We start from the raw sequence: 27,234 nt of genomic DNA, 5'->3' as shown, positions 1-27,234 counted from the left end.
TATATTCTCAAATAGGGGACTCAGACTACACTATACCGTTACTTTTCCTTGATGTTATCAAGAACACAAATCCAAAGTATTATTAATAACCCATAAAGGTTTTCATCATGAATACCCATACACCATATAGTCAGAGAATGCACACCAGGTAATGGGTATGACATGAGTGAGATGTGACCTTTCTCCCTATGAAAGCTACAAGGTTGCTCTCAAGTCTGGGGCCAAGAGAATATTCTTCTATATACTATAATGTATTATCAGTAAGTTATTAGCCTATGTTTCCAGACTTGATGGCTGCCTTCATAATCATGTGAAAGGCCAAAATAAATTATCAGGAGTGTCCATAAAATACGAGTCCTGAAATAGATAATTTGAGTGTAAGTTCAACACACATAACCATCAGTATGACTGTGGTGCAAAACCCGGAAATTATAACAATCTGAATTACTCGGAAATGTTTTCCTAGATGATCAAGATTTTCTAATCTGAATTCCACTGAGATGCATAGCCCAAGGTATAACCTTCCCGGACAGCATAAAGGAAAAGCTAAGTGGTAACTACCCACCTGATGAGAAGCAAGAGTGTATGGGTTTAAATTGCACTGTGGGAGAATGACTTATATCAGACACGTGGGAGCAGCTTAGCAGGTACTTAGAATTCCCATTGTCCCAATGGCCCAAGGAAGAGTGTGGGATCACCTTTCTCCCTGCTTGGCCCATCTTTCCCTTTGTTCCACATCACTGTAAATGCTCAAGTGCCTCATAACTTGGTAGTAATAAGCAAAAAACAACATCTTATAACAAGCTTACTGCAAAGCCCATCCAGCACAGGTCAAAAGGAGATCTTGAAATGCCTATCAAATCCTACTGAGAACATTATGAACACGTCCTCTGTTCCTGAGAAGCGTTGCCCCCGTTTTTCAAATGACTGCTAAAGAACATGGCTTGGAGTGGGGGGCAAACAACATGGATTGTAAGAAAGTAAAATGCTATACCTGTGGTCAGAAAGCGGGTTGAGAGTTGGCTAGGAAGGATCCCATCAGACGCAGGTCTCCTGGAAGACCCTTCCTGATGGCTTTAATCTACTCCAGGTAGAAGACTGGTAGCAGCAAGCATGCTGGGCTGCGTGCTAATCAGGGGCCCCGGGTCTAGGCTGCTGTGTGATTTGTGATCACTCTCTTCTATTCTTTGGATCGCAGCTGTTTTCATAGTCAAATGAGGAATATGGGTTAGACAGTCCCTTTCAGGCAGTAATATATCACGTGACCACTGCACCCAGTATCTCCAGATATCTGCTTTCCTATGGCTATCTATGTCATTAAATCGATTCAGATGTATGTATAATAATACAGGAGCTGTTGCAAAACGGGATATGAAGAAAATTTAGTCTCCATCGCAGACAGACAAGGCTGACATAGAGAGACCCAAGACAAGAGATAATGAAACAAATCATTTTTTATAAAAATTAAAAGTTAGATAACAACATTCAGGTGTCATTGGTAAGCAAAGTGAGAAATGTATGCCACGGGCAGCTGATGGAGAAGCTCTGGGTGCTGCGTATTTAGACAGAGAAATGCCCTGTTTTCTATTATCTTCCTGTCCTGAGTTTCAAAGAGGAAACAGGATTTCACAAGAAACTTGCATTTTTTCAAAGCGGAGAGAAGCAGGACCTCTAAGCTTGGCGAGGCAAAGCAGTGGGGAGCATGCCTGAGGTGGGAGTGGTCTGATCTGACAATGAATGGTTGGGGGGGCAGTTGACCAGAGACAATACAAGCAGCTGTGTGTGGCTGCTCTTTACGAAGCAAGTTTTAAAATCACATTTCCAAGCACCCTCAACAAAGCACAGTACATTGCACCGCCCCCCGCCCACAAAACTCATGCCTTCTGGAGAGGAACGGACAATCTTTTTCTGACACTCTGGTAGAGAGCAGCGACTTCCCTTCCCAGTCTAGTATCTGCAATTGTGCGGGCAGTTGAAAAGACTTCACAGGCAGGCGACCGGGCAAAACAGAACAGCGGTGGCAACAAAAGCGCAGGGACTGCGGAACGTAGCCCTTTCTGAAACACCACCTTACATTATTCCAGGCAGATCGCTTTCATGTGGCTAACCTCTCGAATTATTTATAGGAGATTGATTCATATACTTAACCAAATGTGAGAGGAAATACTTCTAATTATATCCAAACATCTTTAATATGAGGGGAATTATGCTTGGAGACCTTCATTGCCAAAAACATGTTTTGCCAAATACGTTTTAAGAAAGAGGAGGAGGCTACGTGTTTTCCATATTTGACCCTATAAAAGGACCCTTGGAATGGGCAGGACTTGTCTTTCCTCATAAAGCTTCAAGGTGAGTGTGTGTGAGGACAGGGTCTGTCTGAGGACGGCAAGCGCTCTCTGGCAGCCCAAAGCCCTGCCCCACGTCCTGGCCCCCACCACAACTGGCAGCCCTTCCAGACAGGCTCCAACTTACTCTGTAGCAATTTTAATTAGCTGTTTGAGTGTTCCCAGTCATTTCCTGATTCTCACATTAAGAACTGCGCTATTCTTGGGAATGGTTAGAGTCTAACCAGAAGAAATTTGCTCTTTTTCTTACAGTTCTGACCCACTTCCAGGTTGCATTTCTAAGGTAAGGTACTGATTTTTTTCCCTCGTTCTTCACAGGGTGCAAGAAATCTTCCACAGTGGTTGGAGAGTGCTCAGGGGGCTATAAAATGAAAGCATTTTCATTTCATGGTTGATCATGTTTCCCTTGAAGAATTCTGAGAGGGATTTTAGAAACTTGTTCTCATTAAGTTATATCCTCTGCAATACCTGAAAATGCTTTCTTAGAATTTTGAATTTTATATACATTTTTTTCTATTTTTAGCATTGTAGTCTGTCTTTTAAATAACTTATGACATGCAATACATTTTGGTGTTAGTTATAGAGAAAATATAAATTTCCTATATTATAGATTTTCCTCAGCACCATATGCTGTAAAAACAAAAACAAAAACAAAAAAAAAACAAAAACCAAAAAACAAAAACAAAACTTGAGATGCTGTCTGGATGAATTGAGTCCCTGCACCTTGAAAAAGTAGCTTCAATCCTCATGTTGTTTCACAGTCTATAAAATGGGAAAAAAAATTTAAATGCTCTGAAAAATGATTATGAGCATTTTTAGCAACACAAAGCATTTTTGTGTTATCCAAATCACCACAGTTTGGGAAAATGTAGAAAAGTTTACACAAATGCTTTGAGTTTTTCTGGAAAGAATATCTTTATTATTATAAAACAAATTACCTCTGATTATTATTGACAGGATTAATGAATATTAAAGTGGCAAGAGATGGAAGGATCCTGAAAAGAAAGTTTTGTGAAATTTTTATGAGAATCTAAGTAATAAGGAAAACATAATAATATTTTATAAGGCTTTTAAAAATATTAAGGACAACTGAAAAAGCCAAATTTGCCAGAAGTGTGGAAACAAGAGAAACTGATGTAAAATAGAATTTATTTTTTTAAAGATTTTATTTATTTGATAGATCACAAGTAAGCAGAGAGGAAGGCAGAGAAAGAGGGGGACCTTGCAAAGAGCCCAATGTGGGCCTCGATCCCAGGACCCTGAGATCATGACCTGAGCTGAAGGCAGAGGCTTAACTCACCGAGCCACCCAGGCACCCCAGAGTTTTTGTTTTGTTTTGTTTTTAACAAAACAATGTAAAGCAAAGCTCCCTACAGTTCTGCTTTCTTTGATCAGGTAGCCTTTGTAAATCTATAATGAATCCAAATCTATAATGAAAAGATTTTCACTACATACAAATAGTTCCCGGAATTTTCACAACATAAACCTATTGTATTTTTAATTCACAAAGCCAGCTTTGAGCCCTTCCCTGTATTCAGCATGTATCCTAAGAGGCACGAAGGATGCCTTGAAAGAGAGGTGCTCCCCACCTACAGGGTGCTTATAATCCATCTGGAAGATAAGAGCTCTCAATGATAAGAGCCGGAGGACACCTGCCATCATCCTCGCTTTGTGCTCTGTATAAGCTAATCACAGCGCGCATATAGAAATTAACATGCATACCATATACAACAGAGAATGCAGCTAAAATATCATATGGCAGATGAGCCAGAAACCACAGTCTCTTTGCAAATGCTCGATTACCTATCAGCTTTGGCACAGAACATGAACGCTGACATTTCATCTCCAGCCAAGCCAGAGAGGTCATACTCCACACGAAGCTAAAGTGCTCGGTTCCTCAGTGATTCAAAAATGTTTTCCTTTTCTAAATGTGACATCAAATATCTGAATTTCCAGAATATCTTTTCTTTCCCTCCCAGGCAGGGTCTTCGCGACTGGGCTGAGTTCAGCAGCCATGAGTTCAGACCAGGAAATGGCCATTTTCGGGGAGGCGGCTCCGTACCTCCGGAAGTCTGAAAAGGAGCGCATTGAGGCCCAGAATAGGCCCTTTGATGCCAAGACGTCTGTCTTTGTGGTGGATCCCAAGGAATCCTTTGTGAAAGGGACCGTCCAGAGCAGAGAAGGAGGGAAAGTGACGGTGAAGACCGAAGGTGGAGCGGTGAGTGGAGCCCCTGGAGCTGGCCCCGTTCTGTCAGTTCTTGTGTTTGGTCTCTCGACTCACCTGAGCTGTTATCTTCCCCGCTTGCCAGACTGTGACAGTGAAAGATGATCAAGTCTACCCCATGAACCCTCCCAAGTACGACAAGATCGAGGACATGGCCATGATGACCCACCTGCACGAGCCCGCTGTGCTGTACAACCTCAAAGAGCGTTACGCAGCCTGGATGATCTACGTGAGTTCATTCTCATGGCCTTCTGCTCAGACAGCTGGTTAACAGTTTTGAAAAATAGTAGATTATTAAGGTCCCTATGAGATGATTATACTCCTTTTTTTTTTTCCTCATTTTTGGTGTAGACTTACTCAGGCCTCTTCTGCGTCACCGTGAACCCCTACAAGTGGCTGCCGGTGTACAATGCAGAGGTGGTGACCGCCTACAGAGGCAAGAAGCGCCAGGAGGCCCCGCCCCACATCTTCTCCATCTCGGACAATGCCTACCAGTTCATGCTGACGGGTCAGTGGCTCAAGTGTTTCTCATACAAATTACTTAACCACCTAGAGTCACACAGTGTTAAAGCTAAACAGATCTTCAGAGATAATCTAATCTAAGCCCCTGGTTGTACAGAAGAGTTAACTGAAGCACAGAGAGGTACATGCTGTCAGAGCTGGAGCTAAAACCGAGCTCTCTAGACCCCACCTCTTTGACTTTACCAGGCCACGCCTCTGCTTCTATCCTTTGAAACTTAACTTGTTTGTATTCTCCGCAGAAATACATAATTTATGGTATAGATTTAAGTAACAATAGTTAAGATTAAGTAACTACGGAATCATATTGTCTGAATGGAAATGAAAAATCCTTCTGTGCTCAAGTTCCTTGTTGACTACCACTCTGATGCTTTCAGGAGTACTGTCACCTCTAACATCATCAGAGACCATCCCACAGAAGATAGCCTCTTGAATGAATGAATGAATGAATGAATGAATGAATGAATTGAATGAAGATGGTGTTTGAACATGCACAGAAACATAAGTTGTTTTCTGCCCCCTTAAAAGCGTTTTTGTTCTGACTGGGGCATTCTCCTCACCTGATCTTTCTTTGCCCTGATAGCACACTTTTGACAGGACTGATCAGAGTTTGGGTTACGGCCTATGATACGTTCTCTTTTCACCCCCACTCTGTGAGGCCAACTGACTCATTTAGAAACCAAATCTCAACTTTGGCTTGATGAGCACTATTTAAACCTATTAAACTACCATCCAAATCCTTCATGTATTCTGCATTTTTCACTCCTTTATGCATGAATCAGCAGAGAGTATGCTTCTGAAATCCACAGCAGACAACTACAGAGTATGTCTGGCTTTGGAAAGTACTGCTCATTCTTTTAAACCGGAAGGACACACTTAACTATGAGGGCTTAAGGAATTTCAGATATAACAACATTTTATGTTTCTCTTCAACTTAAAATGTTTAAGAATAATATATATAACTTTACAGTAATAAATTTTTAAACTCCATTCAAAATGACACAGTATTTATAGTCAATGCCCCAAGTGTTTCCCTATAGAAAGTTCTGTTCGCTTAACTGGTATGATGCTGATTGTACACTGTCTTTCTCCTAGATCGGGAGAATCAGTCCATCTTAATCACGTATGTATTACTCTTCTGGGATATATTGGTATTTTATTCGCATGGGGAGAATGCCAAACTAAAACGAATTAGTTAGTGCTCGTGCTGAAGCAATGCTGTTCAGCCTGGAACAGGATACAGTTTGTGCCGTGTCGTAGGGTTTAGACTGCATCAGAATGTAAAATAACAATCGCCTAAACTTTGTCATATGCTAGTCCAGTTTTAAAAGCTGCCAGAACTTTCTTAAGAGTAGGGGTTATAAATCCTTTCTCTGTGCATGGCCAGGACCTGGTACACGGCAGTGAATAACATATAGCCATCTAAACACTGAGCCATTTGGGATTATTCCCAGTGGCCCACTATTTAAGGCCTACTTGAGAAACATCTAGTCCTTCAAAGACTTCACTTGAGCCATGTCTTTAGTCTAAGGAAACTGAGGAACTACATTTGTTGTTTTTTATGTTTTCATTTTCCACATAGCCGTTGGGTGGCTGCCTCTTGGACCCCCAGCCCAGGTCACAGCACCTACAAACAAGACTGGCACATTTTCAAGAAATATGTGTTAGGTGATTAATGAATGAATTCCCCTACTTTTTGTCAGTGCAAAGCAACAGAAATAATATGAGCTATAGTAGGCTGAAGAGAAGAGTGGGGAGAAACTGACAAAGACATAAAAATGGGTGCATAAGGTAGTAAATGCTGATGATGGAGGGTCTTTCATTTGTCACACAGCTTAATTCCTCACGTACGTTTGGTCTCTGTTTGACAGCGGAGAATCTGGTGCAGGGAAGACTGTGAACACCAAGCGTGTCATCCAGTACTTTGCAACAATTGCAGTCACTGGGGAGAAGAAGAAGGAGGAACCTACCTCTGGCAAAATGCAGGTGGGTCTGGGATCAGACTCCAGACTCTCAGGGCTCTCAGGAAGTCTGGAGCCCGGGAGGTAAGGACTGCTCTTGCCTTTGCAGGGGACCCTTGAAGATCAAATCATCAGCGCCAACCCCCTACTGGAGGCCTTTGGCAATGCCAAGACTGTGAGGAATGACAACTCCTCTCGCTTTGTAAGTCTCCTGGTCAAAGAGGAATCTTCTCAGCCCTTCCATGCCAGAGAAAGAATGTTTGAATTATCATTTCCATCTCATTTTTCTTGAGTGCTTCAAGTTTTGTATGTAACATCATCATTTTTATTTGCAAGGGTAAATTCATCAGGATCCACTTTGGTACCACGGGAAAACTGGCTTCTGCTGATATTGAAACATGTGAGTAACAGGACCTCCTAAACAGAATCCACGAATGACAAATGATGGTCTGGAGGAACATTTTGCAGCTCCTGCTTATCCCAGGGCCTATGAAACACCAGTCTGCTGCCAAACATGCCCATAGTTAATGCCCTCCTATCCATAGCCCACAGTGTGCTTTATCCCAGTCATGAACTAATGACTCTATAAGAACTGCCAGGAGCCATGGGGCTTGTCTGAGATATTCCAGCCCCAGAACAGATTTCAATTTTCTCTTAGAAAACACTAACACTAGGGTAAATGAGTTGCCTTCAAGTTGAGAATGGGTGATTTCTTCCTAGCCTGAGGCTTGATAAATGTTGCTCTCAGTGGTTCCTCTATTATAAAGTGAGAAAAGACCCTGAGGAGGGAGGGGTTCTCCAGAATCAATTATATCCTGAATGTCAATGATCTTCTGCATGAGAAATGTCTATGTCTTGGGCCAGGCATGCTTTAGTCTCTTTCTGGAGGTGGTAAGAGCACCTGTGATGGCGTTTATAGAGGCACAATATGTAGCCTATGTTGTAGAGGCACAACACTCAGCTGAAATCACAACAGGCCAGGGAGATTTTTTAGTTAATTATCCCAAATTCCAAAATCACTTCAGGAACTTTGCAATTTTTCCTCCTGACCAGTGTCTACTTTTCATTGCAGATCTTCTGGAGAAGTCTAGAGTTACTTTCCAGCTGAAGGCGGAAAGAAGCTACCACATTTTCTATCAAATCATGTCTAACAAGAAGCCAGACCTAATTGGTAAGAAGGAGCTTAAATTTATAAGGTAGAAGTTAATCACTTTATTAACAACTCCTGATGGAAAACATACCCTGAATTCTATGTACCCAGAAATGCTCCTGATTACCACCAACCCATATGACTATGCCTTCGTCAGTCAAGGGGAGATCACAGTGCCCAGCATTGATGACCAGGAAGAGCTGATGGCCACAGATGTAAGTCACATATATAGTTTTTTTTTTAATCCATTATGTATGAAATGGCAATAACACTCCTCTATAGGTGTGGTTAAGGATAAGTTATAAATTCTCCTGAATAAATTAGTGTCTTCTGCCCTAACTTTTGTCCTCTCATCTTTCCTGGCAGAGTGCTATTGACATCCTGGGCTTCACCTCTGATGAAAGAGTCTCCATCTACAAGCTCACAGGTGCTGTGATGCATTATGGGAACATGAAGTTCAAGCAGAAGCAGCGTGAGGAGCAGGCTGAGCCAGATGGCACCGAAGGTAATACAGACAAGATCATTCCAAATTCATGTCTTCTTTATAGTTGAGTTTCTGATGAACGTATGCATATTCACCCCCATACAGATTTTCTATAGAATGGTTCACTCATCACTCTGTCCCCATGAACTGTGGGACCCACAGTAGGTCACACAGGGTGCCTGAATTTTGTCTCTGCAGTTGCTGACAAGGCGGCCTATCTCCAGGGCCTGAACTCTGCTGACCTGCTCAAAGCCCTCTGCTACCCCAGGGTCAAGGTCGGCAACGAGTACGTCACCAAAGGCCAGACTGTGCAGCAGGTGAGTCTGTGACCTCAATGAATGATACCCATCCCAGGCCTTCACAGCATGTCTTCACTGGCGCCAACAATCACTACCCTGTCCACAAAGGTGTACAACTCCGTGGGCGCTCTGGCCAAGGCCGTCTACGAGAAGATGTTCCTGTGGATGGTCACCCGCATCAACCAGCAGCTGGACACCAAGCAGCCCAGGCAGTACTTCATCGGGGTCTTGGACATCGCCGGCTTTGAGATCTTTGACGTGAGTTGTTTGAATAAATGGCCTTTGTAAGGCCCTTCCATTTTGTGTCTTCTTTGCAGAGTCCCCACTGGATTTTCCAGACTCACTCCAACTCTTGCTCTTTGTAACACCTAGTTCAACAGCCTGGAGCAGCTGTGCATCAACTTCACCAACGAGAAGCTGCAGCAGTTCTTCAACCACCACATGTTCGTGCTGGAGCAGGAGGAGTACAAGAAGGAGGGCATTGAGTGGGAGTTCATCGACTTCGGGATGGACCTGGCTGCCTGCATTGAGCTTATTGAGAAGGTTCGCTTCCTTTTTTCAGGTCACGGATTATACCACTGAGAAAAATCTTAGAAGACTTCAACTCATAAATAAAATCAGGAAAAGTCCTTCTTTTGCTAATTCTGAGGGAGATATTCTGGTAAAAGGAAAGTGAATATTTTCTCTAGCAACCAGAAATCGCCATTTCCCAATAGTTGGCAATGCAAGACCTTATATTTAAAACCACCTTTCCCTAAAAAAGCATACTATAAAGAGTATTTTTCACTCATTTTCCCTTTGTCATTCTTAGATTCATTTTTACTGGCAACTGAAATGTGTATTTCTAATACTTAAAGCAGAGGCTCTCAAAATTCAGTTTGAGACTCATCACAAGTGCTTAATAAAACTGCAGAATTCCCTAATCTCACCCCTGGGAAAACTCTTCGGGAAGTGTCGGATGGATCCTTAGAATATGCATTTTCACCAAGGGTTTCTGATCCAACTAGTTTGCAAGTCAAACTTGGGAGAAATGCAGCTGTGGAGCCGTGGGGCAAGACATAAACTCCAGGAGAGTATGGCGTTTGCTCCTCTCCCTCACCATCACATCCCAGAGCCCAACACAGAACTTGGATCTCAATAGGCACTCAATAAATATTTGCAAATGTAACGACTTATGAACCAAGGGATGAGTTTCCATTAATTGTAAGAAATTAAAGGATGAATTTACTCAAATAGGATTAAGATGTCACATATTATTTCTACAAGCAGACAAAATTGAAAGGCATTTGTTTCTTTTCATCTTTTCAGCCCATGGGCATCTTCTCCATCCTGGAAGAGGAGTGCATGTTCCCCAAGGCCACAGATACCTCCTTCAAGAACAAGCTCTATGAGCAGCACCTGGGGAAGTCCAACAACTTCCAGAAGCCCAAGCCTGCCAAAGGCAAGGTTGAGGCCCACTTCTCTCTGGTCCACTACGCTGGCACTGTGGACTACAACATTGCCGGCTGGCTGGACAAGAACAAGGACCCCCTGAATGAGACCGTGGTCGGGCTGTACCAGAAGTCTGCATTGAAGACTCTGGCTTTCCTCTTCTCTGGGGCAGCAGCTGCTGAAGCAGGTAAATTCCAACAGAAGTCATCCTTTATTTAATGTGTCAAACACACACTAAGGAAGCCTGTGCAATGATTGCTTGTGCTCTCTCTAACCACCTTAGAGTCTGGCGGTGGCAAGAAAGGTGGCAAGAAGAAGGGTTCTTCTTTCCAGACTGTGTCTGCTCTCTTCAGGGTATGAAATGTCTTTGCTATGTCTTATTAGATTCAGGGAAAGGGACATAATCTTGCAAGGATTCCAGAACCGGACATGACTCTAGAGACAAGTCAGTGGGTGGTGGTAGAGGAGTTTGGAAGAGACAGATCAGTATACAGGAGACAAGGTGTCAAGAGGGATGAGAGTAAATTGCACGAGTGAGTATCAGATGGTAAAATTAAATTGGGGGGGCAGGAAATAAGGTCATTGACATTTAAAAGGTTCTGCTAGGATAGGACTAGGCAAAACATGAGACTTGCTAGAGACTGTGAGAGCCTCCAAATGATGTACGTGCCTAGGTGTATACTGGCTCAGAACTGAAGTGAGTGGACTTTGAAAGCTGATGACAGAAGATCCCTGCTGGGAATTGGAGACTGATTCTAAACAAAGGAATTAAAAAACCAGATGCAATAAGAAATAGCTCTTAAAGGAAAATTTACCTTTCTTAGGACAATCCCATCTGTAATAACAAAAGCTTTAGTTATTCTGAAAAACCAGGATTTCCACAAGTTGGAAGACTTCTTCTCATACCTGGTAACATGGCTGTTGGTGTTCTGCCAATTCCCAGAGTGAGGCACTAAAAGGCCACTTTCTGTGGAATGAGCCAGAGGATATAGCTCTATAATTAGAATAAGGAGTAAGAATGTGATAGAGAAGCAGATACAATTGAAAATAGGGTAAAGAAAGAAATTAGAGATTTGGAAGAAGACACTGAATTATTTGTAAAGCTCAATCATACAGCTAGACCGGAGAGTCTGGGTAGAATGTTTCCCTACATTTAGAATATCATACTCAAGCTACAACACACACTAGGAAATTCAGCAGCAGTGACCGCTTCAATGACTAACAGAAAAGTATGTTTATCATGCACGAAAACAGGAAAAAGAAGGACATTTTGAGAATGTGGAAATTCCAACTCCTCATTTTCAAATCTGGACACATTCAGATAGTGTTTGAATTAGATATTATTGGATCCTATAACTAGATACTATTAGAGCTGAGCCAATATCACAGATGTCACAATGATTATGTCTGTGAATATGAATATACAGAAACAGTGCTTTTTAAAATCAAATATTCATAAATTCCACAGGAGAATTTGAATAAGCTGATGACCAATCTGAGGAGCACTCACCCCCACTTTGTACGCTGCATCATCCCCAATGAAACCAAGACTCCAGGTAAGACCTACCTGTTGCCTGAACAAACTCCAGGATGCTTGCCTTAGACCATGAAATGACGCATGTGTGCTCTTCCTCTTAGGGGCCATGGAGCATGAACTTGTCCTGCACCAGCTGCGGTGTAACGGGGTGCTGGAAGGGATCCGCATCTGCAGGAAGGGGTTCCCAAGCAGGATCCTTTACGCAGACTTCAAACAGAGGTCAGACTCTCTCACTGCAAATTATCTGAAGAGGTTCTTTTGTTTATTTTAATTGTTTCAATGGAAAAATCCTTTATACTTTCTATTATAATTGAAGAAAAGAGAAACACATTTGGCAGGCACTGTATTGACAGGCCAAAATTTGACACCCTCTGATACACAGAGAATGAAGACATGGATATGATTTCTTTATTTATTTATGTTTGCTGGACTATCCAGAGTCTACATCATTTCTATAGTAAGGCAAGATGTTGTCTTGTTGGTGACAATAGCTCTATCATTTGTTTTCTTGGCCTAAACAGATACAAGGTATTAAATGCAAGTGCTATCCCCGAAGGACAGTTCATTGACAGCAAGAAAGCTTCTGAGAAGCTTCTTGGGTCCATTGACATTGACCACACCCAATATAAATTTGGTCACACCAAGGTAATGGTCTCAAAAGCCTATCTGATGCTATTCTTGTCCCTGTGAAGTTTCTGTATAGTGTTTGATCTGCAACTCCTCCCATGCATAGGTCTTTTTCAAAGCTGGTCTTCTGGGACTCCTAGAGGAGATGCGAGATGAGAAGCTGGCCCAGCTGATTACTAGAACCCAGGCCAGGTGCAGAGGGTACTTGGCAAGAGTGGAGTACCAGAAGATGGTGGAGAGAAGGTATTAACAGAGATACTCTACAAGTACCCTTGACCCTTCTAACTCTACTTCCTGTTGGAACCTGACTTTGACCACTTCTGCTCCTATCACAGAGAATCCATCTTCTGCATCCAGTACAATGTCCGTGCTTTCATGAACGTCAAGCACTGGCCCTGGATGAAGCTGTATTTCAAGATCAAGCCGCTCCTCAAGAGCGCAGAAACAGAAAAGGAGATGGCCAACATGAAGGAAGAGTTTGAGAAGACCAAGGAAAACCTTGCAAAGGCTGAGGCCAAAAGGAAAGAGCTGGAGGAGAAAATGGTTGCTCTCATGCAAGAGAAAAACGACCTGCAGCTCCAGGTCCAAGCTGTGAGTATCAGAGCCCATTTCTTGCAATCAGATGCTAACGTTTTGGCTCAGCAGTTGCTGAAGAAAGGTTTAGATTCCACCTCACTAAGGGACTATCAATCTTTCCAAATTCACAACTCCTTAGAAGTTCTACACAATCCCAGACAGAACATTACTACCAGGCATTGTGGTAGGATCTCTTGCTGTCGAAAAGGAAAAAACAAAAGCACTTCCCTTTTCCCCCTAATGTTTTTCCTAGCAAAATTTGAGCAAAAAGTGAGGTGACCTTTGCTCCATTAGACTCTCCCTATACTGAAAAAAGCACATAAGACCAGGGAAAAGAAAAACAATATTTACAGTGGGGAGGGAGGAGACACTGTGATGGAAATGGATCAACTTGAAACCAATATGAAACCAACTGACAAACCAATATGAAACCAACTTCTCAACTCTGTCTTTAGAAACTCTCCAGTACCTGAAATAATAGTCATTGCAAGGATAATGGCAATACTTTCTACAGAGTGTGTCAGTTTTTAGGCAAAGCGTGAGATACTCTCATATGGGTTGATATGGTTTGATATTCTTGTTCCAATGTCCCAATAAACATCCAGAAGACTGGGAAGACATATTTGATCAAACACAACTGTCTAACCCACTTTTGTGATTCAGATGACTTTTTGACTCTTCAAAAAGTCATTTGAAAAGAGACTTTCAGTTTGCTACTAAGACACAACCTAAGCCCTGAGAGTGACCCGGTAGTCCTCTGAGTTCAGAAGCAAATTGACACTGGTCCAGTTGGGTATTTACACTTGGAACACTCAACTGGAAAATTTAAAGAAAAATGAACTATCTGTACATACCTAGGTTGGCATTGTGTCTTTCCCTATAGTTCATGTACAATAGGGTTTTCTAAATTGAGGAGAAAGGTTCATCACACCTTGGAGAACCAGTTAGCTACCGTAGGGCATATCTAAGTTTAGGTCATATCTACGGTTAGCCACCATAGGGCATATCTAAGTTTGGTCTGTGCATACTCCTCTCTTTTGAGAATAGTATGACCACTTTTCAGAACCATTCTCTCAACTCTCCACATTTAATAAATACATGAGGACATTCCAACTGCTAGGAATACAACTTGAAGGAGACATAGTCCTGCTCCTACAGAGTTTCTATTCCAACCCTTATTCCTTCTCATGAGAAACATGCTCGCTACTTCTCTATGCACCACCTTTGAACATATTCAGCTCCCCTTATTTCTTCCATGTGTTCCCTGTAATTCCCAGTTACTCTGTAGGACATCTTCCCTTTAAGACACTTTCTTGGTCTTACCCCTCCCTCTGGGCAATCCACTGGATACCCAATCATTTTGTTTTCATACACTAAGCTTTCTGGAAATAAATATTAAATAAAGAAAGGTGACTAATCTGAAATTATATACCAACACATTAAATGTAGGTGACATCATGCAGGGGAGGAAAAAGTTTTCCTGGACCCTCTTAATAAGGTCCCTGGGTGGGTTTGAATATTAAAAACCAATCAACAGGAGAGAAGCATGTATATATGTTGATTTTTACACGTATATGTAAGTCTTTACAAGAGACTAAAGACCCAAAGAAGTAAGCAGAGCAGGAAGCTTGTATATCCTTTAGACAAATGATAGATTTGTAAAGAACTGACAAGACAAAGGGGTTTGAGCTCAGGATAGTAAATGGTGAAGAAGTAACTAAAGAAGATAAATGTTAGTTTAACAAAGATTGTTTATGCAGCCTTCTTGGCCCCCAGTTCCCATCTCTGGTGATAAGAATGTCTTGTTTCCTCCTAGTACAGGAAGGTACTTTTCACATGTTTCAGGGAAGAAGGATGAGGGGAGGAGGTCAGAATGGGCTTCCTACCTTAGCCATTTTCTCAAATGCCTTCAGTTTATGGCATGCAATATGCCAAGATGCCATATTTAGGGACAGAATGTCCTGAACCTCATCATTAGCAAATAGAAGTGTATCCTAATTTCACCAGGAGCCCTGACTTAAATTCTTTTTTTAAAAAATCTGCAGTGCCATAATAAGTGCTCAATAAATATCTTCTAGATGATGGAAAGCTTATAAAAATTAACTCAAGGGTTTAAAACACAATTTACTTATTTGGCTTCAAAATATTAAAAAAACCGAAAATGTCCAGAGAACTAAAATCTAAAAGTGTCTATTATCCCTTTTCAGGAAGCAGATAGCTTGGCTGATGCAGAGGAAAGATGTGACCAGCTGATCAAAACCAAAATCCAGCTGGAGGCCAAGATCAAGGAGGTGACTGAGAGAGCAGAGGATGAGGAGGAGATCAACGCCGAGCTGACGGCCAAGAAGAGGAAACTGGAGGATGAGTGTTCAGAGCTCAAGAAAGACATTGACGACCTTGAGCTGACCCTGGCCAAGGTTGAAAAGGAGAAGCACGCCACAGAGAACAAGGTATGAGTTGTATTCTGTTCTACTATACAGATGTTCTGCCACCCTACTAACATGCTTTAGCACAGCTAGCATTTCTTTTTTTAATTTTTTAAGGTGAAAAACCTCACGGAAGAGATGGCAGGTCTGGACGAAACCATCGCGAAGCTGACCAAGGAGAAGAAGGCCCTCCAAGAGGCCCACCAGCAGACCCTGGATGACCTGCAGGCAGAAGAGGACAAAGTCAACACCCTGACCAAGGCTAAAATCAAGCTTGAACAACAAGTAGATGATGTAAGCCTAACATCATGTAAAAAAATAATTATTTTTATTTAGTAATAAAATCAGCCTGAGTTTACATTCTAATGATATAATGGGTACTTTTCAAGAGCTTCCAATGAATAAGTAGCGTAGAACATTATCCCTGATTCAAGGTCTAAGATGGACACCCATGGAGTCAAAAAAATCAATAAAGAACGTTGTAGGTAACAGACAGTATGGGTAAAAAGAAATAGGGGAAAGGAAGGTTATTCTGTTTATCAGGAAAAGCTGTACAAACAAAATGGGTTTTGGTTGGGATCAAAAAGCAAATGGCCAGAAAGAAACAGAGACAGTACTCTAAGGGGCAAGCAGAGCAAGAGCAAAGTAGTAGTAAATATCTGGAAGGTTTTCTCTCACAGTGAGGAAGGGGATTCCAAATAAGGAATGAGCAAGATGCACTGAGGGTTAAATGTGATCTTATAGCGAGTAGAGAACCCACTGTAAATATGTGAGTAAGGGAGGGCCTGGAAGAAGTCATGGTTTAGAAACATTGCTGCAGTGTCTACAGGTATGGTGAAACACTAATAACAGTGGTTTCCAGTGGGGGGATTCCGAAGGGATGGCATTTCCCTAGCATTTTACTGTAATCATATGGTGATGAGGTATGGTTCACCTTCTAAGTGATGACTCTTCAGCAAAGGGAATGGAATGGATGGAACAAATTAGTCTTATGAATAGAAAAATAAAAAATAAGCTGTGGGTTAGACAGGAGTCAAATGTTTACAAGGCCAACCCTCGATGAAAGGTGGTAACATTCCAGGAACTGTATTCATGCATTATTAACTTTTAGCTTGAAGGATCCTTGGAACAAGAAAAGAAAATCCGAATGGATCTAGAAAGAGCAAAGAGGAAACTAGAGGGAGACCTAAAATTGGCTCAAGAATCCACAATGGATGTCGAAAATGATAAGCAGCAACTCGATGAGAAACTCAAAAAGTAAGCAATGAGGACAAAACTTTCAATGGGAAATTACTATTATTATATCTGTGACTGACATAAAATGCTCCTCCAACAGGAAAGAGTTTGAAATGAGCAATCTGCAAAGCAAGATTGAAGATGAGCAGGCCCTTGGGATGCAGCTACAGAAGAAGATCAAGGAGTTACAGGTGAGTCAGACCCGCCCATATCTTTTGTGCATTCCAGGAATCAAAACTGTCATGAGTTGGCATTCACGTTGATGTGTCACCCCTAGGCCCGCATCGAGGAGCTGGAGGAGGAAATCGAGGCAGAGCGGGCCTCCCGAGCCAAAGCAGAGAAGCAACGCTCTGACCTCTCCCGGGAACTGGAAGAGATCAGCGAGCGCCTGGAGGAAGCCGGCGGGGCCACTTCCGCCCAGATCGAGATGAACAAGAAGCGCGAGGCCGAGTTCCAGAAGATGCGCAGGGACCTGGAGGAGGCCACCCTGCAGCACGAAGCCACGGCGGCCACCCTGAGGAAGAAGCACGCCGACAGTGTGGCTGAGCTCGGGGAGCAGATAGACAATCTGCAGAGGGTCAAGCAGAAGCTGGAGAAGGAGAAGAGCGAGATGAAGATGGAGATTGATGACCTCGCCAGTAACATGGAGACTGTCTCCAAAGCCAAGGTGCAATCATGGTTTAAGTCTTAAAGAGATTTCTATGAGACAGGGGTGAGTGAGAGGCTCAGGAATCCTTAGTAACTGGCAGGAGACTACATACAGACAGTGCAAGCAGGAGACAGGCGGGAGCAAGGGCACTTGGGTGTGATAGGCCAAGTGTTCAATCTTTGTTGTGAGAACAGCCACACCCAAAGAACAGTAGGGTGGGAAGTTAAGCTCTTCCAAATAAAAAAATACCATTGGACTATACATTCTGGGATTTTAAAAACACCTCACCTTGATAAGGTTTCTGTTTTTCCCCTTAAGCACAAATAAATTGCTCCTCAAAAAAATTGCCCAGAATTAAATCAAGTATCATTATTCTCCCATCAGAGACAAAGCCAGTTGAGTACAGACTTGAATTCACAAAGCAGTTCACTGGTGGCATGTTTGGACTATATCACTTGTTACTCTTTCCTTAATAATCTTAGGCCTCTGTAGTGTGTGTTTGTAAAGATAGTGTATTATCACAGGGCCCACAGCCCCTGTGGAGTGCTCAAATTATGAAAAATTCCTGTGGTCCAAATGCTTGCTTGAGAAGCTTTCTACCACCTTCTGAATGCAGGGGAACCTTGAAAAGATGTGTCGCACTCTAGAAGACCAGGTGAGTGAACTTAAGACCAAGGAAGAGGAACAGCAGCGGCTGATCAACGACCTGACGGCTCAGAGAGCGCGTCTGCAGACGGAATCAGGTGGGCCATTTATCAGTGTTGACCTTGAATGACAAATTTCCTTTGGATGCTTAATTCGCTGGAAAACTCTGCACTGACTTATTGAGATCACATATTACCCTCCTGGGAGACACCTGTCCCCACCACTATGAACAAATCACTGACCACTGTCATTCATTGCTTTCTTTTTTGTTGTAATCGTGACTTTCACTAGAGAGATCCAGGCTCTTCTGTTTCTACACATTTTAAAGCACATTTGACTTTAATCAAGTTATCAAATTAAAAGTGTAGCTTCATAGTATTTATTTGCACTTTTCAAAATGCTCACACAAGTTATTTATTACTTTATTACCCTCAACAGTCTGTGTAATGTAATACACGTATTAAAGATGACAGGCGATGGCAGTGATGAAGTGACTGTCCAGGAATGCTTACTCCTCTCTTCTCCCTGAAGTCTGGCCAAATGCTGCTAGCTCGCACAGTCATGCAGAGAAATTCAGTAGTACAACCCAGCCCAAGAGCCTTAAGTGATGATTGTAGAGTTTTGACTATCCAAATTGGAGAGTCTCTGCATTTCCTCTGTCCCCTAATCAAATCATCCAACTTTACCAAATTTCCACCTCCCCAAGTGAGAGGTAATAAGATGGAAATTATTTTATGGGTCATCTGGACTACTAAAGTGATAAGCAGGTCAATGTTGAAGAACCACTTTACTCTTTCACATGCATTCAAGTATTGTTCTTTCTAGACAAAGTCAAAGTCAGGCTTTTATTACTGTTATACAGGTAGTTAGTAGACTTCATGGAAAAAAAAAAACTGTATTCTCAGGGCACCTGGGTGGTTCAGTCATTAAAGCATCTTCCTTAGACTTCGGTCATGGTCCCAGGGTCCTGGGATTGAGTCCCATGTCAGGCACCCTGCTCTGCAGAGAGCCTGCTTCTCCCTCTTCCTCTCCCGCTGTTTGTGTTCCCTCTCTTGCTGTCTCTCTGTGTGTCAAATAAATACATAAAATCTTTTTTTTTAAAGTCTGTATTCTCAAAGTATCAAAATCCTCCTTGCAGACTCTTTTCTAAGTTCCTTCTTTAACTTAGTGGCATGGAAAAAAAAGAAAGTTGTGATTCTTATTAAATATTAACATCTCTTGTTACATGCTTCTTGACCAATTTCTACTGTGATAAATAATCTTCTTTTAAAGATTTATTTATTTGACAGACAGAGAGAGCATAAGTAGGCAGAGTGCTAGATAGACGGAGAGGGAGAAGCAGGCTCCCTGCTGAGCAGAGAGCCTGAGGAGCAGCTGGATCCCAGGACCCTGGAATCATGACCCGAGGCGAAGGTAGCCTTTTAACCAACTGAGCCACCCAGGCTCCCCTGTGATATATAATCTTATATATCTTTCAAAATATCTTGCGTTGCTCCTAAGTATGTAATCAGCCTCCAAGCTTTCCATACTTCTCATTTTTACATAGATTTGCTCATCAGAACTGAAGTGGAGCTTGGTGGCTTGCTGTAATCTATGCTCCCCAATGTATTTCAAACTCAGGTCCCTTTCCCTGCTCCAGTTTTTAATCCAGAACTAATTTCCAAAGTGAGGTTGAGTTTTCTCCATCTTGGTCTTAACAGGTGAATATTCACGCCAGCTAGATGAAAAGGACTCGTTAGTTTCTCAGCTCTCAAGAGGCAAACAAGCATTCACACAACAGATCGAGGAACTGAAAAGGCAGCTTGAAGAAGAGATAAAAGTAAGCCCTACTTGTCACTACCCTTATTTTTCAGGTTTTATTTCTCTTACTTCTATAGATTGTCTCCTGATGGCTTATAGGAGCCTAGGGACTAAATGTCACTTTAAAGATATCAAATTAGGTCTCTGATCTCTATGTTCTCAGGCCAAGAGTGCTCTGGCCCATGCCCTGCAATCAGCCCGCCACGACTGTGACCTGCTGCGGGAACAGTATGAGGAGGAGCAGGAGGGCAAGGCTGAGCTGCAAAGGGCAATGTCCAAGGCCAACAGTGAGGTGGCCCAGTGGAGGACCAAATACGAGACGGATGCCATCCAGCGCACAGAGGAGCTGGAGGAAGCCAAGTATGTCTTAGACTTAGCAGAAATGAAAATATCTCTGTTAACAAAGCATATCTGCCATAAGCACTGTATGGGAAAATGTCTATTGCTCCCAAAACAAATTTGAAAAGCCAAGGAAAAAACATGCATGATCATAAGCCAAAGCAAGACAAACATTCTAGGCAGGAAGGAAAAGAAATTAAGCGAGAAGGCAGAAAAAAGAAAGCAAACAAGGCAAGAGGAACCTGAAGGACTGCTCTTAAAAAGGGGAACTTTTGACATCTTTCTATCCACAAAGTTGTAGACAGAGTAAGTGTTAACTGTACTCCCCTGTGCCCTTCCTCCCTCTCAGCCACTAATGGGAAAATCAGTTCAAGGTGTTAGCCGTGTAAGGGAAAAAAATAATTGGGCCTCAGAACACAGCTCCTCCTTCTGAGATGTAAAAACATGGCTATTGGTAGGGGAACAAAGACATATATTGTTAAAGACTTAAAAAAAAAAAAAAAAAACAAGTTCTGCAATAAGAAAGGAAACACATCATTTCATAAGGGACCAAATATTCAATGCAATCAAACAGTTCAAGATTGAACTGTAAAAATAGAGAAATCTGGACAAGAAGAAACCTACTCATTCAACAGAAGTTTCAGGAGAGATCTAGTTGTTTATCCTGTTACCCATGTACAACTATGTAGTTGGAATCATGGTGGCTGGATGCCTTAGAAGAGCATCTGAGTGGAGCTCACAAAACAAAATTGATATTGATTTGGAAAAGTTTATTTTTATTAAATGATTACTGTAAACCAAGAAAAATAAGGGACATAATTAGCTAAAACACAATTAGCCAAAATCAAGTATATTTGATTTGAGGTCAAATTCATTCATTTAAATTCAATTCACCCAACATTTGAGCATTTAATATGTGTGACAGCCTACAAGAAAACAAAGATGAGTAACATACACACTCTACCCTCTGGAGATGAAAATTCAGTGGAGATAAGACAAAGATAACAGTAATTCAAGGCAGATATTATTATTCTATAGAGGAGAAGTAAACCAGCCACCTTAATGGGGAAAATATTGCTTGGGCTGATAACAGACAGCCTTTAAGCAGGAGTATGAAGTACGGCAGTGTTGAAATTTATACTGTTTTCAGTATTTGGTTCATAGGAGAGTAAGAATGAGTTAACACAGAACTGGACCTACAAAACAAGTTGGAAAACCAAAGTATTGGGCGTCTGGCTGTGGAAGTCACTCTTTTGTACCTACTTTGAAACATCCAATTCTACAAATGGCCATTCACTTCTCTTGTCCTTATTTTACTTTTTAGAAAGAAGCTGGCTCAGCGTCTACAGGATGCCGAGGAGCACGTAGAAGCCGTGAACGCCAAATGTGCTTCCCTTGAGAAGACAAAGCAGCGGCTCCAGAATGAGGTGGAGGACCTCATGATTGATGTGGAGAGAACCAACGCAGCCTGTGCTGCCCTGGACAAGAAGCAGAGGAACTTCGACAAGGTAACTCATATATTAGCCTCTGGCTCAGTATTCAACACAGGATGGAAGACAGCCTGTTACTTTCAGTGTACATTACTCGGATCACGTGAGGGCTGTTCTCAGTAGCTCCTACTCCACAGGAGGCAGTGGAGGGGAACAATGCCTATGGTTTCTACTGTTCTCATAATGATTTGACAGTCCCAGATCACCTCAACTCTGACAATTGCCAGAATACATGGTGCCCCCATCCCATCAACTTTATCCATTAAATTTCTGAACCATTCTTTGCCCCTAGATCCTGGCAGAATGGAAACAGAAGTATGAAGAAACTCATGCTGAACTTGAAGCTTCCCAAAAGGAGTCCCGCTCCCTTAGCACAGAGTTGTTCAAGATTAAGAATGCTTATGAAGAATCTTTAGACCATCTTGAAACCTTGAAGCGGGAAAATAAGAATTTACAACGTGAGTACATTTCACCTTTTCTGTAACAAAAGATTTGAAAAAATATTTTCCCTCACTGAATAAACTTTTATATTTTTATTCACCAACAGAGGAGATTTCTGACCTCACGGAGCAGATTGCAGAAGGAGGGAAACGTATCCATGAACTGGAGAAGATAAAGAAACAAGTGGAACAAGAGAAGTCTGAACTTCAGGCCGCTTTAGAGGAGGCAGAGGTAGAAAATTTATTGTACCTTCTAAAACAATTACAAGAGGAATTAGAGTCCATTGAATGCAAGAATTGGTGAAATTCTTGAATTAAGAGGAAAAAAAAGTAATTCTGACTCTGTGTACTCTGCTTGAGGATGGAGAATCAACAATGCAAGCAAAAAACACACCTGTAGGTCAGGAACTGTGCTAGACACTGAAAATAAACTAAGATGAATAAGTTAAGGTCCCTGCCCCCTGCCCTCAAGGGCATTATCTAGCTGGGGAGACAAAAATATATAAAACCAACAACTCATTATAGAAATTTCCAGAACAACAGAAAAATATGTGTTATGACAGCACAAGAGCAAGAACTAATTCCTATTGTTAGAATACTGTAAACTCCCATTCCCTGCTAATGTCACCCCCTGCTGTCATTAAAGGCATCTCTTGAACATGAAGAGGGAAAGATCCTGCGCATCCAGCTGGAGTTGAACCAAGTCAAGTCTGAGGTCGACAGGAAAATTGCTGAGAAGGATGAGGAAATTGACCAGCTGAAGAGAAACCACATCAGGGTTGTGGAGTCGATGCAGAGCACCCTGGATGCGGAGATCAGGAGCAGGAATGATGCCATCAGGCTCAAGAAGAAGATGGAGGGAGACCTCAATGAGATGGAAATCCAGCTGAACCATGCCAACCGCATGGCTGCAGAGGCCCTGAGGAACTACAGGAACACCCAAGGCATCCTCAAAGTAAGTGCGTTCAAAAGATGGCCCCAAGTGGCTGGGGTGACCGCAGCCCCAAGAATGAGGTGTCTCAGTGATCGTTCATCCCACAGGACACCCAGATCCACCTGGATGACGCCCTGCGGGGCCAGGAGGACCTGAAGGAGCAGTTGGCCATGGTGGAGCGCAGAGCCAACCTGCTGCAGGCCGAGATTGAGGAGCTGCGGGCCACTCTGGAGCAGACAGAAAGGAGCAGGAAAATGGCAGAACAGGAGCTCCTGGATGCCAGTGAGCGTGTCCAGCTCCTGCACACCCAGGTGAGTGTAACACAATAGTGAAAAATACGAAGGAATGAAAATGAAATTCCTGCTCATATCTTGGTATTACCTAAAAATGCATTCATAATGTTTCATGTGGGATGAAATTTAAAATACTTATATTTGTGGGTTAACAATATCTATACTGTGACATCCAGTCACATTAAAAACATAGTGTCATCTCAGATAATTCATGAAACAAGGAGGGATACTAATTACTTAATTAACTAGTTTGTGAGTTCATTAAAAATCTGGCATCTTAATTTTTCTCTCATGTACTAAATATTTCTAAATTTGATATTTTAACCAGAACACGAGCTTAATCAACACCAAGAAGAAGCTGGAGACAGACATTTCCCAGATCCAGGGAGAGATGGAGGACATTGTCCAGGAAGCCCGCAACGCTGAGGAGAAGGCCAAGAAGGCCATCACTGATGTGAGCAGAGGGCAGCACGGTGGTGGTCAAATCTGAATCCTGATGTGCTCGTTCAGCTCTCTCAACTGGTTTTGTCTTACCACTCATCAGGCAGCCATGATGGCCGAGGAGCTGAAGAAGGAGCAGGACACCAGTGCCCACCTGGAGCGCATGAAGAAGAACCTGGAGCAGACGGTGAAGGACCTGCAGCACCGTCTGGACGAGGCTGAACAGCTGGCCCTGAAGGGCGGGAAGAAGCAGATCCAGAAACTGGAGGCCAGGGTGGGTCTTCTGATCAGCATATTTCCCACCTCATTCCAATCCAGTTCTTGATTTTGAGTACCTTATACTGCTGAATGATTGGGACATACAGAATGAATCGAAATGTTCCTTCCTGCCCAAGAGCTTTTAAGGGTACAACTAGACTAGGGCATCAAAATACACATAAAGCAGAGTAAAAGAAGCACTGCAAGTCATCTGAAGAAACAGAAATACACTGAGTGAAAGAATCACTGTAAATGTTTTTTAAAATACCTATCTTCTTGCAGGTCCGTGAACTTGAAGGAGAAGTTGAAAGTGAACAGAAGCGGAATGTTGAAACTGTCAAGAGTCTACGCAAACATGAGAGGAGAGTGAAGGAACTCACTTACCAGGTAAAGAAAATGGCCTGTCTAGGTTTTCACCCTAGTCTGCAAGGGCTCAAAAAGCTAATGTACAACAAAATGTTCATGGTATTTGCACTTTCAAGAGACCCACCCTCCAAAATATTATTTCAGACTGAGGAAGACCGCAAGAATGTGCTCAGACTCCAAGACCTGGTGGATAAACTGCAAGCGAAGGTGAAAGCTTACAAGAGACAAGCTGAGGAAGCGGTGAGTTCTGAACCCCTTGGAGTCATCATACAATCCCTCCACCCAGCCCCAGACTTCAGTATGGCCAACCCAGCTTAGTTAGGGGAATGAAAGGAGAGGAAGGAAGGATACAATGAGGAAGGATCAAAGGAAATGGGTCAACAATGTTCTGAAGAACGAGAAGAAACCAACCACTTGATGAGCCAGGGAACACTTCCAGGAAAGGAGAAGAGCAACACACTGCTCTTAAGAGGACAAGAGTCTGGTTCAAGGAGCAGAAAGAAGCACAGAGAGCAGTAGAGAACAGGTCAAGGAGCAAAAGAGGAGGCGGATCACAGGGTCTTCTAGGTCTTGGTAAGAAGTCTGGATCACATTCTAAGTACAATGGGACACTAGGAAGCCACAGGAGGGTTCTAAATTATTCAGTCATGCCCTGGTTTATACTTTTTAAAAAGAATATTCTGGATACATTGTGGAGAATAGACTGCCTAGTAACATAGGTAGGTACAAGATGACATTCAAGGAAGCTTTTCAGGTAGGCTCGTGGCTTGCCTGAGGGCAGTAGTGAAGCAAATAGAGAAGAGGGAAGCGATTCAGGGTACATTCTGGAGGGAGAAACTATAGGATGTCCTAACTGGTTGCCCTGGGAGGTAACAGAAAAGAAATCAGGGGTACTTCATCAAGTTCACAGTTTGAGAAACCAGTTGGATGGTGCAACAAAGACTACAATGGGGAACTAAGGGAGGGACAGATTCACAGGGCAAGAAAGAAATAGGAATTCTGTTATGGAAACACTCTTTGAAATGCCAACATATACAGAAATGAAGGTGACAAGTGAACAGTTAAGTCTGGAGCTCAGACTGTCTTGCTCATGTTCAGACCAATGGGTTCTTGGCACTCCACCTTATCTCATTTCCCCAACCTATGATTTATTTAAAATAATAAATACAAAATTTTCTAAATATGTAAGAATGGTTATATATACCTACTCATCACAAATTAGTTCCTCTGTTCATTAGTGGTTTTCATGATTTGGCTGACCTCTAAGGTCTGGGGTGGGAAGCAGGGCATAAGGGGGACAGAGAGAGAGACTTAATGTGTGTCTCTAACCCCTACTTCTCTCATCTGTAACAGGAAGATCTGAGGTTTTATTCACACTCTACTATTTAGTAATCCTAAGTTTTATTAATTTCTGAATTTGAATGCCATATTTTGAACTGTTGTCAATGAGTCTTTTAAAAAAGAACAATTACTAAAGACTAAACCCAAACCGACCTTCCCAAATTCACTGCTTATCTGTTCGAACATCATCAGAGACTATTGAAAAGTATTCTGGGAAACAAATTTTGTTTCATTTCTAAATTGCATTAAATGGCAATAAGTTACACTCAAATACTCAAGGGGCAATAATTAATATTCAAGGCTAATAGCTTGATATAATATAGGCTTTTTTTGAAGGTTTTGTTTTGTGTTTTAGAAGGTTTGGTTCATTCACCAAACTCTGGCGGTGGGGAGGGGGGAGAAGAGGTTGGAAACCTGACCTATTTAGTAGTAGCTCTAAGATGTTTACATGTTAAAAAGGAGAACTTTTAGGAATGTTGATAGCAAATGTCACCTGTCCCCCTGTCCCTTCTTCCTATCCATGAGTTCAAGAAGCATGAGAGGAGTTAATACCAAAAAAAAAAAAAAAAAAAAAAAAAAATTCAAGAGCTTTTGTCTAGTTTTTTTTTTTTTAAGGTTTACTAGAGTGAAGCATTTTTAAGTAAAAAGAAATTTGAGACCAACTGACCTAAGAAACTAGAAATTCTTAACTCTTTTCCCTCCTAAATGCATCTCCATTCATTCTCAGGAGGAACAATCCAATGTCAACCTTGCTAAATTCCGCAAGCTCCAGCACGAGCTGGAGGAGGCTGAAGAACGGGCTGACATTGCCGAGTCCCAGGTCAACAAGCTGCGGGTGAAGAGCCGGGAGGTCCACACAAAGATCATAAGTGAAGAGTAATTCAACGAAATGCTAAACAGTGACCAAGGAAATGCACAAAATGTGAACATCTTTGTCACTCTGTTTTCTACATTGTTTTTTTGCAGATAAAAAATTTATCCGCAAATAACTTGTGAGACTCTTCCCCTGTCCAACTGTGTCAATTAATCTTTTTCTGCATCAAGAAAAGAAAGAAAGAAAGAGAGAGGGAAGGAGGGAGAGAGGGATGGAAAGGTGAAAAGGAGGGAAGGAGGAAAAGACAGAGAAAGAAAGAAAGAGAGAGAAAGGAAGATTTTTGGCTTTTATCTTATGGAGCAGGATTTAGTCACCAAGAATAAAACATGATAGGAACCGGCAGGCCAGTCCCTGATAGTGAATGCCACACTTGTCTCTGTGGGGAGCAGATGAGGCCTAGAGGTGGGCATGAGGCATACAGAACATAGCATATGATAAATCTCACTGGGCAAAACACCAGCTAGTTATCAGAAAAGGCTGATTTCTGTTAATGAAGTAATTTATTTTAATCTCAAGATTGAGTAAAAATAAAATAGTAATTACCTACAT

At 42.1% G+C, this 27,234-nt stretch overlaps 1 protein-coding gene across 1 annotated transcript; it reads left to right on the top strand.

The window, feature by feature from the left end:
• The first annotated feature begins 2,529 nt into the window (after nucleotides 1-2,529).
• LOC116577371 (myosin-1) lies at nucleotides 2,530-26,800 on the top strand. The gene is made up of 39 exons (XM_032320455.1): nucleotides 2,530-2,628; nucleotides 4,325-4,563; nucleotides 4,655-4,798; nucleotides 4,921-5,077; nucleotides 6,184-6,211; nucleotides 6,960-7,074; nucleotides 7,159-7,251; nucleotides 7,386-7,449; nucleotides 8,122-8,220; nucleotides 8,311-8,414; nucleotides 8,566-8,704; nucleotides 8,882-9,000; nucleotides 9,091-9,240; nucleotides 9,355-9,525; nucleotides 10,291-10,600; nucleotides 10,697-10,767; nucleotides 11,882-11,969; nucleotides 12,052-12,169; nucleotides 12,472-12,595; nucleotides 12,684-12,820; nucleotides 12,913-13,168; nucleotides 15,361-15,603; nucleotides 15,697-15,873; nucleotides 16,691-16,836; nucleotides 16,916-17,006; nucleotides 17,093-17,482; nucleotides 18,081-18,207; nucleotides 19,810-19,928; nucleotides 20,073-20,269; nucleotides 21,573-21,756; nucleotides 22,031-22,196; nucleotides 22,286-22,410; nucleotides 22,825-23,133; nucleotides 23,220-23,423; nucleotides 23,734-23,859; nucleotides 23,950-24,120; nucleotides 24,387-24,491; nucleotides 24,615-24,710; nucleotides 26,539-26,800. Exons 2-39 carry the CDS (start codon nucleotides 4,360-4,362, stop codon nucleotides 26,689-26,691), a joined length of 5,820 nt encoding a protein of 1,939 aa, XP_032176346.1. The 5' UTR covers nucleotides 2,530-2,628; nucleotides 4,325-4,359; the 3' UTR covers nucleotides 26,692-26,800.
• Nucleotides 26,801-27,234: the final 434 nt, after the last annotated feature.

Source organism: Mustela erminea, chromosome 18 (assembly GCF_009829155.1).
Source record: "Mustela erminea isolate mMusErm1 chromosome 18, mMusErm1.Pri, whole genome shotgun sequence".
Lineage (NCBI taxonomy): Eukaryota > Metazoa > Chordata > Mammalia > Carnivora > Mustelidae > Mustela > Mustela erminea.
The sequence above is the reverse complement of the archived record's forward strand: the minus strand, read 5'-3'. Positions and strand labels throughout refer to the sequence as shown.

What these genes read in the sequence shown, in the direction of transcription:
- LOC116577371 (XM_032320455.1), top strand. Translation starts at nt 4,360, where the DNA reads ATGAGTTCAGACCAGGAAATGGCCATTTTCGGGGAGGCGGCTCCGTAC. An exon ending in CTACCTCTGGCAAAATGCAG is followed by an intron (nt 7,075 to 7,158) that starts GTGGGTCTGGGA and finishes TTGCCTTTGCAG; the next exon opens with GGGACCCTTGAAGATCAAAT. An exon ending in AAGGCCAGACTGTGCAGCAG is followed by an intron (nt 9,001 to 9,090) that starts GTGAGTCTGTGA and finishes CTGTCCACAAAG; the next exon opens with GTGTACAACTCCGTGGGCGC.